At 36.9% G+C, this 13,386-nt stretch overlaps 1 protein-coding gene across 3 annotated transcripts in view; it reads left to right on the plus strand.

Moving 5' to 3' along the window:
• The window catches only part of LOC149064902 (cGMP-dependent protein kinase, isozyme 1-like), a 209,588-nt gene that overhangs the window by 28,960 nt on the left and 167,242 nt on the right, over positions 1 to 13,386 (plus strand). The window contains exon 1 of one of the 3 annotated variants that reach the window (XM_089254834.1): positions 11,013 to 11,492. The exons of the other annotated variants lie outside the window; for them this stretch is intronic. Within the exon in view, the coding sequence (XP_089110960.1) occupies positions 11,019 to 11,492 (474 nt within the window). The 5' untranslated portion in view covers positions 11,013 to 11,018. Of the gene's footprint in view, positions 1 to 11,012; positions 11,493 to 13,386 lie in introns of those variants that run through there. 3 annotated transcript variants of the gene reach the window in all.

Here is a 13,386-nt window from a genome sequence, read left to right on the forward strand (position 1 = left end):
TGAAAAGTCTTCAATGGACTCGAACCCGACACGTGGCTTCTCTTAATGCGTGATTTTCTAATTACCCAAATTTTTAATAGACTTTTCGTATGAAGGGCAGGTAATAGTGAAAGAACCTCTTGAGAGAGAGAAATTTTCGATTTAGAAATGAAATTCTCCAATACACGGAGCGTGTGCATGTTTTCAGTCTCATAGAAATTCGGTTCGTTAAATTCCCCGTATATTGGATGATTTTAGGATTTATTTTCTCAAAGAGACGAGTAGAAATAACGGATCGATTCCTCATGTTCTCTGAAATTCGATGGCAATATTTATGAAGTAAATATCTGCCGTTTCTTGCATGGATGCGATCTCTCTCTCTCTCTCTCTCTCACTGTCTCTCTCTCTCTCTGAGAGGATTCATATTCATTTCTCTATGTCTTCTATGGAAATAAATTCACTTTCTTCAAATAAAAAAATACGAATACTACACGGTCGAGTCACATTTTTAGAACCACCAAGTATTTTTCTGACATCAGGAGTGTGTGGCCAATGAAGGTGATTACCGCATTTCCAATCAAGGATCTCGGTATTTTTTAAGAAGTGAATGCACTCGAGCGCTGTCGTCATTAACGAGTACGCGGCAAGGGCGCTCAAAATTTAGGATACTCTACGGGCTACCTAATTGATTTGAAAACGTAACGCGCATCACTTAATTAAATGATCTGGAACAGCTGCGCAAGTTACTTCAATTGTCTCTGTAAATGTGTCGCAGGCTGCTGAGTTATCTAGAACCCCGCCGTGGGTCACTTGAGTGATCTGGGAATGTGCTGCAGAACACTTAAGTGATCTGTAAATGAGATTCGGGCCGATTGAGTGAGCTGGAACTGTGGCGTGGGTGAATTAAGTGACCTAAAAATGCTCATTTAAGATCTGTGCAGGGTCATTTAAGAACTCTGGAACTGTGCCGCGGTGATCTGTAAATATGCTTCGGGACACTTTAGTGATCTGGTAATATGGTCACAATCCACACTCGAATGATTTGGAACTGCACCGTAGGTCGTTTAAGTGATCTAGAAATGTGCCGCTCTGATAATTGTTCACAAAATTAGATTTGAGGGGTCATCATCATCATTTGGTGTCCCGTAAGGGAAAAGCCTAGGCAAATTTTGCCCTTTGCTCTAACACCAAGTGGTATAACAGGTAGACCGCTGGCCAAATGTGGCCGAATGTGGCCAGCGGATTAGGGGTTGAGCATGCATGGTGCACAAAATTCACCGCAACATGCAAAATGCCCAACGAGGTTGCTAAGAAATGGTCGCACTACTCATGTAAGTTTGTGGTCCGTCGAATTTTTTCAGCCATTTTACTTGTCCTCGGTTCCAAAAAGAATAGGAAACGCTGCTGTAGGCGACGTGCTCAAATTATGAGAAAGTATGATCAATAATTATCTCTCTCCCGATTGAAATTATTCAGTCAATCAAGAGAAATTTCAATCCTCTGGCGGAAATCATCAGCAATTCGATCAGGATATACATTTTTGTATTTGTATGCGATTCCGTGATTTTTAGATTTCCAGCGTGAGATACCCGAGGAGGGGAAACATGAGGGAACTTCCCCAAATGATTAAGAAAAAAGATAATTTAAATCGAAATTGGTCTCCAGTGAAGCAGAAATACGTAAGACACTCGGGTTTTCTAAGACGGGCACCAATAAATACGTCTTCATAGTTTCCAATCAACTCGGGCGAGAGGGAAAACGGGACAAAACGGGGCAAATTTTCCAAAATACGCTCAGCCATGCACGTAATGAATCTTTTGAGATTCTTTGCTACTTGCTTCAACTAGTTATTATGGCGTTATTTCTTTGTGTTATAGATCAAATGCTAATGTTTCCGGAGGTTACAGGTACTAAGTCACCATGAAAGCGATATTACGTGATAGATATATAAAAAGAGGAAAGATAGAGTTCCAGTAATTAATTTTTCATTGTGTGTCGGGTAAGAATTCGATCTCCTCCAGTTCTCCCAAGTTATTAAGCGACTGGAGACTATTTATATGCACTGGGATCAGCCGAGCATTCATCATTCACTCAAAAAGAGAAAGAAAGAAAGGAAGATAGATCTCTCTCTCTCTGCAGTAATTCTTCCTCTGGAATGACACTGGCTTTATTGGTCTTCGAATCAAACTAATTTTATTCACGAAATGTGTCATACCGACGGTTCTCTGTAGAGTTGCGCTGAATATTTGCAATCGATATCAGTGTGTAAAGTAGATGTCAGCGGAAGCAGTTTCAAAATATTCACTATGAATTAATTCAAGTAAAAATCTGTTTTCCTTCAAAACTTCCACGCGCACGATGTTCTTAGCCGATGGAATATCGAGGAAATGTTGACTTTATATGTGGAAAAAATGAGAAATATATGCTCTGATGATCAAATATCCTTATTAAATACAATTAAATAAAGTTACGATTACGAAGATTCGCGAACAATAGAATTGTTATTTACGAGAAGTAATATCATCATAAATATATTTGAACAGTCGCTGTACGCATGTTTCGGTGAATGTGATAAATCGGTTATTATGCATAATCACCAATCGTCTTTGATAAATTTATCCCTTTTACTGGCGATTATGCATTTTTGTTATGTATTATTATACCCACAAGCGTCATTTAATACACACTAGAAAAATCATATTTTTTGCAGACACAATGCAATACATAACACCTTGTTTAATTTGCCAAATACTTGCAATTTATCGTTTTTACTGGTGTTTATGCATAACGCCCTAGTGTGATTCATTGGTGAGTTTGATAAATGTGAGGAAATTTCCAAATGTGTCTAGTATGTTTCATAAATATAGTTTGACCCTTTTATATAACGAGCTCTCATTTGATGAATTTCATGTTTAAACGATTAAAATCGTGATTTCACGATTGAAAATTCCTTAAATCGAAAATTTGTTCAATGTGAGTTCGTTACATCGAGGTCAGATTGAAGAATTCGTCAAATAGGGGTTAATTGTAGGGATTATTTCAGGGATGTTCGCAAAAACGCATTGTATAAAGAGAAAAATGATTTCATAATTGATAAAAGTTTGTTCCAGAAGTAATAAAATTTCATAAAATTGATGAGGTTTCCAGAATCAAACCAGTTGAATCTCAGACACGTTGTTTACTAAAAAAAATATACTTTTTTTTTGATTGATGCAAATTTTTTCATTCCTATTACCGTTGGTGCCCGGTACGTAACGGCACCTGTCACGCACTCCTAAGGGCGGCTCTGCGTTTACCAGCGATGCTTGGATATCATACAAAATCGCCGGTGAAAGTGATAAATTTAGGAAAGTTTATCAAATTTACCAAAATTAACGGTGAATTTATGCACTCATAGCAACCGGGATATTAGCACATTTATACCGTAGCATATACATTCTTCGAGGGAATTTTAACGTTAAAAAAAATTATTTCTCGATCAGGGAATTGTTCAGTTATTGGAAGTTATAGTTATCTGTATTTTTCTTATTCTATTACGAATAGAAGCGCTATAAATGGCATATTCTTCGGGCATTTAACGTGTTTTATTTGAATTCTGTTTTCGAATCGAAACGAATCCCAATGCCATTTCACGGCTCTCTTTATTACCAACGCACACATGAATTTTATATGTTTTCGAGTTTGAGCGCCGTAATTTGCGTCGCCATAAAAATAGGAAGCAAGACCCGAGGCTGTTACAATCGTTAATATTATTTCTTTGGTTCCGTTTTTTTCTTTTACAAGATCATCATGTTTTTTCCCCCTTATTTCGTTAACGCCCGGATGCAAAAATATTCCTTTTTCTTCTAAAAGAAAGCAGAAGAGTTTTTTTTTCTCTACTTTTTCTACCAAATCTATCTGCGAGTGAAAACAACCGAAATCCGAACTAAATTTTCTGTATAAAAAAATTTACATGATATTCTTTTCCATTAAATAAAAAAATATCTCATTAATAGTGTGTTTTCGTATTTGATTAAGAAGTTTTTGTAGTTGTTGAAAGGCACATAAGTATCCGTCGAAAATACAAACCTCATTAAGAGTTCACTCTTGGGAAGTGAAAATACAGGGTGATTATAAATAAACTGGCACTACTCAGACGTATGTAGCGCCCATCCTGATGGAGATATTTCGATGAAACTTGGTATTTAGGATACATGGGATACAGGGAGAAGAAAAATTCAATAAAAATAAATTAATTTTTAATCACCGGGGGACTAACCACGCTTTTATTGCAGTTATATTTTTCCTGTGATCCAAATAACGTATATACCAAGTTTCAATGAAATACATCCACCACTGCATAGTTCGCAGTAGTGTCAGTATAATCCAACTAACACTACTCAGCTTAATTATACTACTTCGCCAAACACCAACTCTGGCCATATCACTTTATTGCAATTCCCTGCCATTAATGAGATGATTTGGAAATGAAGGCGCTGTCTATCGGTGGTTGCTTCAAGCTCGTTAGAGAAAATATCGTATATCTTCCCTCGAGTTCGAACCTGGAACCATGACGGCAACCTTCATGGCGGTAGACGAGCACCTTACGGCACTCGGGCGCAACCTTAATTATCCTGACACAACTCCGACCTATGTAGCTCCCGTTGTGGTGGACGTGTTTCTTTGAAACTTGGTGCATACGTTATTTGGACCACGGGCAAAAAAGATAACCGTGATTAAAAAAAACGCCACTTTTTCACACGGTAGTCAAAAACGGGATTGTTGAGTGCAGACCGCAATTATGGTCGCGATGGCAGGTTTCAGTTACTCCGTAGGGCTTCAGTCGGAGCAGAAAAAATTTGTGGCTTATCTTTTAGAGCACAGGGTTAGTAAATTCGATGACAATCGGCAATATTTTTGGCCAGAATTGGCTATGCCCGTTATTTATGATACTAATTTCCCGCATTGTTCTCGATAAAATATGGTCATGATAATCATAAGGAAATTCGGAAAACATGTAGTATGTAACTGCGTCTGCGTATGTATTTTTCCCATTCAAAAGGTCTTGAATATGTCAGCTCTGGTTTTAGCGATTTCTCTGTAATAACGACAAAACTTCTACGTCGTTATAACCGAGTTCGGCTGAATTGTTACATTTACATGCTGCCGAAGAAGTTACTTCAAAGAAAACATAAATTTAGCTTTTCCATCTCACTAGCGAGTATTGAAGATGTAGCTTTTTCTGAACTCTTTAGTTTATTTTGCTCTCAAAATATTCGAGATCACTTTTTACTTTAAGTTTTGAATTCTAGAGAAGATAGAAATATAAAAAAATGCTAAACTCCCCCTAGTGTACCAAATCTAAAAATCGATTTAAGTCTCTTCGAAGTCGACAGATGCAAGAAAGAAATATGCTAAGAAAGAAAAACAAGATTTTCTAACTTTTTTGTCTATTTTTCTTATTTGCGTTAACTGGTTTAGGTTATGTTATTCGCGAAGGTGTCCAATATATTCTGATAACAATCTCAGCTGCACGAAAATTCTAACATTTCTCAAAATGATATCTTATTCCCACATTTCTAAGGCAGTGAGGCATATTTTGGATTGTTCTAGCTGTATACAGGGTGCATAGGTAACAGGGTCCATGTCATTTAACAGGCGAACCGTTGATCCTAGAGGCATAATTCCAAATGGAAAACGTGTGGTAATCAGATATGTCGTTCATATTGCAAGGGGTTATGTTTATAGTTATTAAGATTAAAATGTCAACTTTTTATACGGACGCTCTTTGTTAAAAAGCCTAATTAGAAAGTTGGTGCCCAGTCTCTCCTGATTACAACAAATCTACTCTATAATATAAAATCACAAACTCGAAAAGGGCCTGTTGCTAAGCAACCGAGTGACGGAAGTGGGTGAAGTTTTTGAGTGACGGAAATCTGTTACGTTTTTGTGTTACGGAAGTCGGTTACGATTTTGGGTCAAGTATTCATTTAACACTCTAGCGTATATCGGGACAAATTTGACCCACCGGGACCATGTTATGTGCATGTACCGAGAGGCTCCTACATCCTACAGCAGAGCCCTTAGGCTGAAATTTAGATTTCGAGCCCCCAAACCAGCTTTTCAGGGGCCCCTCTGTGATTAATTTATAGTGTGAAAAATCAAGTGATCAAAATGATAAGAATCGTTGTGGCCCCTGTCAGCCCTGCCCTTGTGTGGGGGGGGGGGGGGAGTCCATGCCGAGAGGTATGTATATGTATAATATACACACAACAGCAGTGCTCCCAACACAGGGTCGGGGTACCCGGGGGAGATTTCACGTATAAATAAAAAGTTTTCATTTCCAGGGGCCCTTGATGGATCTCATTGTTTTCTTGCTGCTTTAACGTTGAAAAATTTGTGATAGCGGAAGCAAAAGATATATCCAGTCTGGGGCCCCACCAAAAGTATGCGAATTGGTGTCCCGGGCAATTAGTTGGGGGGCCCTGGATTTTATTCGTTGGCAAAACGAATACAAATGAAAATTTTTCATGGCACTCGCTCCGAGGGATGACCGACAAGCTTCCAAGTCGGGGGTCCCATGTTTAGAGGTTTCATTTTAGGGACCCTGGATGAATCTCATTCTTTTCTGTTGTAGAATTTTCAACAGCGGAAGCCTGAGATAAAGCCAGTCTGGGGCCCCACCAAAAGTATGCGAAATGGTGTGCCGGGTAATTCTTTGGGGGCCCTGAATTTTATTCGTTCGTAAAACGAATACAAATGAAAAATTTTCATGGCACTCGCACCGGGGGATGACCGACAAGCTTCCAAGTCGGGGGCCCCATGTTTACAGGTTTCATTTTGGGGCCCTGGATTTTATTCGTTGGTAAAACGAATACAAATGAAAATTTTTTCATGGCACTCGCTCCGAGGGATGACCGACAAGCTTCCAAGTCGGGGGTCCCATGTTTAGAGGTTTCATTTTAGGGACCCTGGATGAATCTCATTCTTTTCTGTTGTAGAATTTTCAACAGCGGAAGCCTGAGATAAAGCCAGTCTGGGGCCCCACCAAAAGTATGCGAAATGGTGTGCCGGGTAATTCTTTGGGGGCCCTGGATTTTATTCGTTCGTAAAACGAATACAAATGAAAATTTTTCATGGCACTCGCACCGGGGGATGACCAACAAGCTTCCAAGTCGAGGGCCCCATGTTTACAGGTTTGATTTTGGGGCCCTGGATGAATCTCATTCTTTTCTATTGTAGAATTTGCAACAGTCGAAGCCCAAGATATAGCCAGTCTGGGGCCTCACTAAAAATCTGCGTATTGTGTCCCCGCTACTGAATGTGGGGCCCTCTATTTTATTCGTTGTAAAATTGATAAAAATGAAAAATTCTCACAGGGGGGTGTCGAACAAGCTTCCAGGTCAGGGCTCCATGGAAATGTTGGCAGGTTGTAATTCGGTGCCCCTGGATGTATCTCATTGATTTTTGTGGTTTAACATTGTAAAATTTGCAACACATCGGCAGCCCAAGATATATCCAGTGTGGGGGCCCCACTGAAATTCAGCGAATTGAATCTGGGGACCCCCATGGGGAAGTTTTCTGGGGATACTTGATGAATCTCATTTGTTTTTTGTTGCTTTATTATTATTTTTATTAAAATTCGCTTCTTCAGTAAGCTGGTGCTTTCACACGTCCCTTTCCCCCTTTCCATAGCACGCTGATGAAGTGGGACGAAATAAACAAGATATGTTGGGAAGAGAAGTGGGGGAGGGGGGGTTGGCCGCCCCATAGTAAATAAATAAATCAATCAATCCAAGTTTATACGTATTCACTGAAACAATCGAATTCGAAAAACGGAGGGAAGTTTGGAAAAAACAGCATTTTACACGCATTTAATGCTGTTCTTTCCCATTTGTTTATCCGAATTCGGAAACAAATGTATACTATGCCTGTATACTATGCGTCAATTTCAAATGTTATTGATCATATTCCTCTCTATGGAGAGGCTTTTGCAAAATGGGCTCGCATTTGCCGCTTAAATTTTGAAAACCAACTTCAGCCGAGCATGGCGTCCCCATGCGGACAATCAGCGCGAAATTGTTTCCTTAATTTTCACCGGTTCGCGTGTAGGTTGAAGAATATTGGAATATTCTATGCTCATGTACAATGATGCCGAGAACGTAAAAATTTGATAAATCCGTCCGTGATTGATAAAAATTCAACAATTCCATTTTCTCAGTCACACTAGTCGGAAATGTCTTATTGGAATTTTCTCTTGAACCTTACTACACTACTTCATCCGCGTCGTCCTTCAAAACCATAATTTTATTGGAACTTTCCCTACGTGTTTCTTTGATTATTCTTTACCTGTTTAGCTAGCATTTGCAGTCGGCCCCACTTAATAGGATATCAACGATCCTAGCACACAATATCCGATTCAACGGGGTATTCGATTACGCGGGGAAACAATTCAATTGCCATTTTACAACGTTAGTATAGTTTGTATATTGAAAACTGATGAAGGATCAATATTAAAAAAGCTTCTCGAAGAAATCAGTCATAAAATGAAGAGTGTATCTAATTATATATACAATGATCACTGCGTTGAAGATTTTTATACTTTTCATTAGGAATGTTAGCGCTCTCTATTAGCTACAAAAATAAAATAATTCAATGTACGTATTGAAAGCAACTTGAATACTTAGAGGTCAGTACTTATTCTCATCTTAACTAAGTGTGACATATTTTCCATTAATTTCAAATGTTTCATTCAATAAAAACATTATGTGTTTTGTGGCTGATGTTTATTAACAGTTGACGTGTAAAATGTAATTGATTGAGAGGGGAAATGTCGTTGTAAGTATCAAAATATCATATTAATTAGTGTAAGCGGAGTATCCGTTTATCCGATTAAGCGTGGCTGACTGTATATACTATCCAAACCGAGACCCTTTCATCAGATTGAAAGGAATTCGTATACTTTTATATTCACATTAGTGCTAGTAAAAAAAATCGATTTAAATAATTAATATTTTCAACGCGCATGCGTGGAGAGAGTCAACTAAAATAATTTTCTTCTTTTGAAAATGAGTATTCTGACGTAATACGAAATAAGAAAAACTTAATTTTCATGCAAATTGAAACATGTTCGTTAATAATCTCTCTGATGCAGATGAAAACATATGCATAAAAAATAATTAAAACAGACCTCTATAATGTTTTTGTAATTTCTTTTATAATTTTCACAACTTTTTTACTTCAAAATTTTTTTCTAGAAAATATTTTATAATTTACTAAAAAACTTATAACAACTAGAAAATAAAAAACAATCACTCCCATTAATGAAGTACTTTTACGTTTGCCGAAGGAATATGCAAATGAATTATACGGAAATTTTTTTTTTTATGTTCACATTAATGTTGGAAATGATGAAGAAAAGACTCATTTTTTTTTTTAAATATTTCAATGAAGCCATATTATGAATAAATGAGACGAATTTCAAACAAGAAAAAATTATAAATATTTAAAAGCGGGAGAAACAAACGAGTTAAATGTCTCTCTAAATATTACTTGAGTCTAAATATTCTCCATGTATTATTTTCTGTCGTTCATTTTACCTTTCGAGAAATTAATTAATCTCAAACTACCTTAACAGACATATTATTTTATGATGCTGAAAATATTTAAAGTTAGCTTCGAGAAATTTTTCGACCGTAATAAGTATCCCGCGTCCCGTTACAGCTACTGTTTTAATTAACTCAGGAATGACTGCAACTTATTTCCAATATTTTCCAGAAAACTGAATCAACCGAAATAATAGTTGGTGCTATAAATATGGATAATTTATATGAAAGAATCGAACAAATTCCGTCAAATGAAAGAGTACAGTTTGAGCAAGAGAAACGAAAAACTTCGAGCAAAACTTCGAAAATTTTCAACGTGACAAAAATAAATGTCATTGAAAAATGGAAAGCTAAGAGGAAAAAAAAATAAATCAGAATTCAAACTCCGTGAAACCGACATCAAAGATTCCGTTGGATTTTGTCGTTTAAACGAGTTTGATGTTTTCTAGGCTTTCGGAGAGAAAAATATAATCAAACCGCAAGAGCGCACAACCAATGGCCCGCAGGCCAAATGCGGCCCACCAAGAAATATCTGGCCAAAGAAATGTGTTCCGGTTGATAAATTTCAATACAAACATCACCATAAAAGCCTATGACGATCATATTTCCTTCATAAAAATACGGGACATTGAGGATTTGCAATACGATTGATAAGTGAAAAAAAAATGCAAAAGCATATAAAGTTGCCAATTATAGTCAAAAAACGGCACAAGCCAAGTAAGGTTGCAACAAAGAAAATTGTCAAGGGCAAATGAAGTTGCCAATTTACAGCCCAAAAAAATTGTCGAAGTCAAGTACATTTGTCAATTACAGTCAAAAACACTGTCTAAGGCAAGGAAAGTCACAAATAGCAGAAGAAAAAAAAAACAATTGTGAAAGGCAAGTAAATTTGCCAATTACAGACAAAAAAATTGCCTAAGATGTTACTTTACAATTCATAAAAATAATATCCATTCTTGATTTCTTGTAAAAAAAAAAAAGTCATGAAAATAAGGGGAAAACGGGACATTTTATTAAAATGTTTGGACGACCAAAATTACGGGAATATTCCGTAAAATGCGGGTCATATGGTCACCCTACAAAAACAAGTTTCTGGTCCGCGTGTTGCAGAAATACCGCATATCTGTCCTGCGGAATGAAAAGGTTGGGCATAAAAAAACATTTTTTTTATTCTAATGCTGTTCGAATTTATTCTAGGCTAAGAAATGAAAATCATTCCGCTCTTTTTTACGAGCGTCTCCGATTATTCCAACCCCATTCACTAACAGTGTTGTAATGACACATTCAGGAAAGAAAAGATTGTAATGTTGAGGGTGGAAAAAGAGATGAATAAAAATGAAAGAAAGTTTCGTGGTTGTCCAGGGAACAGCCGCAAGATGTCGCCAGCGAATCATTTTTGGGGGAACTCAACCAGCGCGGGAAATAGTTACAACCAAAAACCTTAATGTTAGGAATATGAGCTTGGACGAGGTGAGTACGCGGCGGCGAACTCTCACCACTGGAAACAATGAACACGTCACAGAATATGATAGTGACACCTGTGCCAGTGACGGTGGTCATCATCAGAGTAAACCCAGTTCACCGCTGAGAAAAAGTCTCAGCAGAGTTGGAAAATGGGTCCAAGCGACATGCAAGACGTTATCGACACGTTCTCGTGCCGAGGGAGGAGAAGTGTCCACCACCAAGTCCGATGCGCTGGACGTCGACAACAAAACCTGCCATTGTGTTGTCCTCGGACCGATGGACCTGGCTGGTGGTTATGAATATAGTGGATGTGGACATCGGGGTGGTGATGACCTCGTGGTGTGTTTGAAACGCGAGCGCCAAGAAGTTGTCAGGCTGAAGTATGAATTGAATTTGATGAGAGAAGAGATGACAGCCAAAGACGACGTCATGAAAGAGTTGAAGAAAGAGATAAGCAAGCTAAAAGTGAGTAGTGTATAGCAATCCCAACTCGTAATCTTTACACTTTGCTGCATAGCGAAAATATTATAATTATTTAATTTTTAAAAGTAATACGCATCATTTTTTTACGGATGATAATTTCGTTCGTTTATGTGTGCAGCGTTAACGCAGAAATTGTATGTCGAAAAAGTTTCTTCCCTTTACACTGAACAACAAATTTCGAGAAAGTTTTTCGCGTTTGAAATAAACATATACATTTCTTATGTAATTCGGTGTACTCAACAGGAATATGACCATAAAAAAAAGCTGAATATGCTACAGTTTCTTCTGAAATTCCACATTTAATACACATATAATAACATAATACAATACACTGAATCACAACTTCAGTACTATATAGAAAAAATATATGTGCAGGAAAAGCAAGACAAATATATAGAAACTTTACTACTATATAGAGGCGTAACATTAATATACGTACATAGAAACATAACAAAAAAGTACATAGAAACGATATCTCAAAGACAAATTACTTATACCACAATACTTATACCGACTCATCAAATTTTTACTGTGTAAAAAGAGCTTCAAACATTGAAGTACTAAACTTATTCTATACTGAAAATCAATTTAACGATTAAAAAACCCCCATAAATAATTTAGTTTTTACTGTGTTAAATATCACGAAAAGATTGTATTATGACAAATACATTGTAATTAGATATACAATTACAAAAAAAAGAAAGAAAATCGTAGTGTTTAATAAACGTATATATGTGTGAATCATGTAGGATAAGAGAAGTTATGTAGGATAATGTGAATTAAGTATAGATAAGTTTGTAAATATATTATGTGTAATGTTTATATTGCATTGTACTAATGCTCACAATAGGTATTTAATTATATAATTATACGATCTTACGGTAAGTAAATTAACTATATATACAGTATGCTGAAATAGTTAATATATTGTATACGAACAAATATACAATATGACGTGTCTAGTCTTTATAACCTGTTGCTTGAAACATATTCGTTATAACCTATATACCATATTATAAACATATTGGGATTATAATTTCGTTAGTATATATAAGTGCGCAACGTTGACGCAGAAACTGTGTTTTGTTAAAGTTCCTTTGATATAAATCTTCAAAGTTATTTACTTATTTATTTACGCCTACATTTGTGAATGGCAGGTTCAGCACTTGCATCATAAAAAAGAGGTGTGGGGGAAAAAACAGCAACAATAAAACTTAAAATGGTTCAGCTGTTTTGTTGATGACTGCATATCATTGAGACCAGACACGTCACAAGAGCAAACATGAAAACTTATCATTGTCATATCATTATGATTCTTGTTAGCTGAGATTTTCTGAAATTCAGAGCAGTTTTATCTTTATTGTTTCTCAAACGTGTAAGGTATCCAAAACTAATGAGTATCATCTAGTCCAGTGATTCCCATCGTGGGCGTTAACGCCCCCTGGGGGGGGGGGGGCGATGGAATGTTCCGGAGGTGCGGTAGAAGCTACGGGTATAACATAGGATTATATGGGTTAGACTGCGTTGGGGGGCGATGGGAGAAAAAAATTTCTGAAGAAGGGGGCGATGGGACAAAAAGGGTTGGGAAACTATGATCTAGTCCAATGTTTTTCACCTTTTCCACAACTGCGGACGGGTGAAAATAGTTGAAAAATTACGTGGACCAGCGGAAATGGGAGAAATATTTGGCGGACCGGCAAAAAAATGAACAAATAGGAGAAATTATTTCTTTAACAGGGAAAATAGCAGAAATAATTTGTTGAACGGGGAAAATATGAGACATAATTTGCAACCGGCAAATAAATACATTAACAGGAAAGATAATTTGCAAACCGAAAAAATAAACAAAAAGAAGAAATAATTTGCTAAACGGGTT

Source organism: Pholcus phalangioides, unplaced genomic scaffold (assembly GCF_987345545.1).
Source record: "Pholcus phalangioides strain wild (caught in Gottingen) unplaced genomic scaffold, Ppha-v1.0 ptg000042l_1, whole genome shotgun sequence".
Classification (NCBI taxonomy): domain Eukaryota; kingdom Metazoa; phylum Arthropoda; class Arachnida; order Araneae; family Pholcidae; genus Pholcus; species Pholcus phalangioides.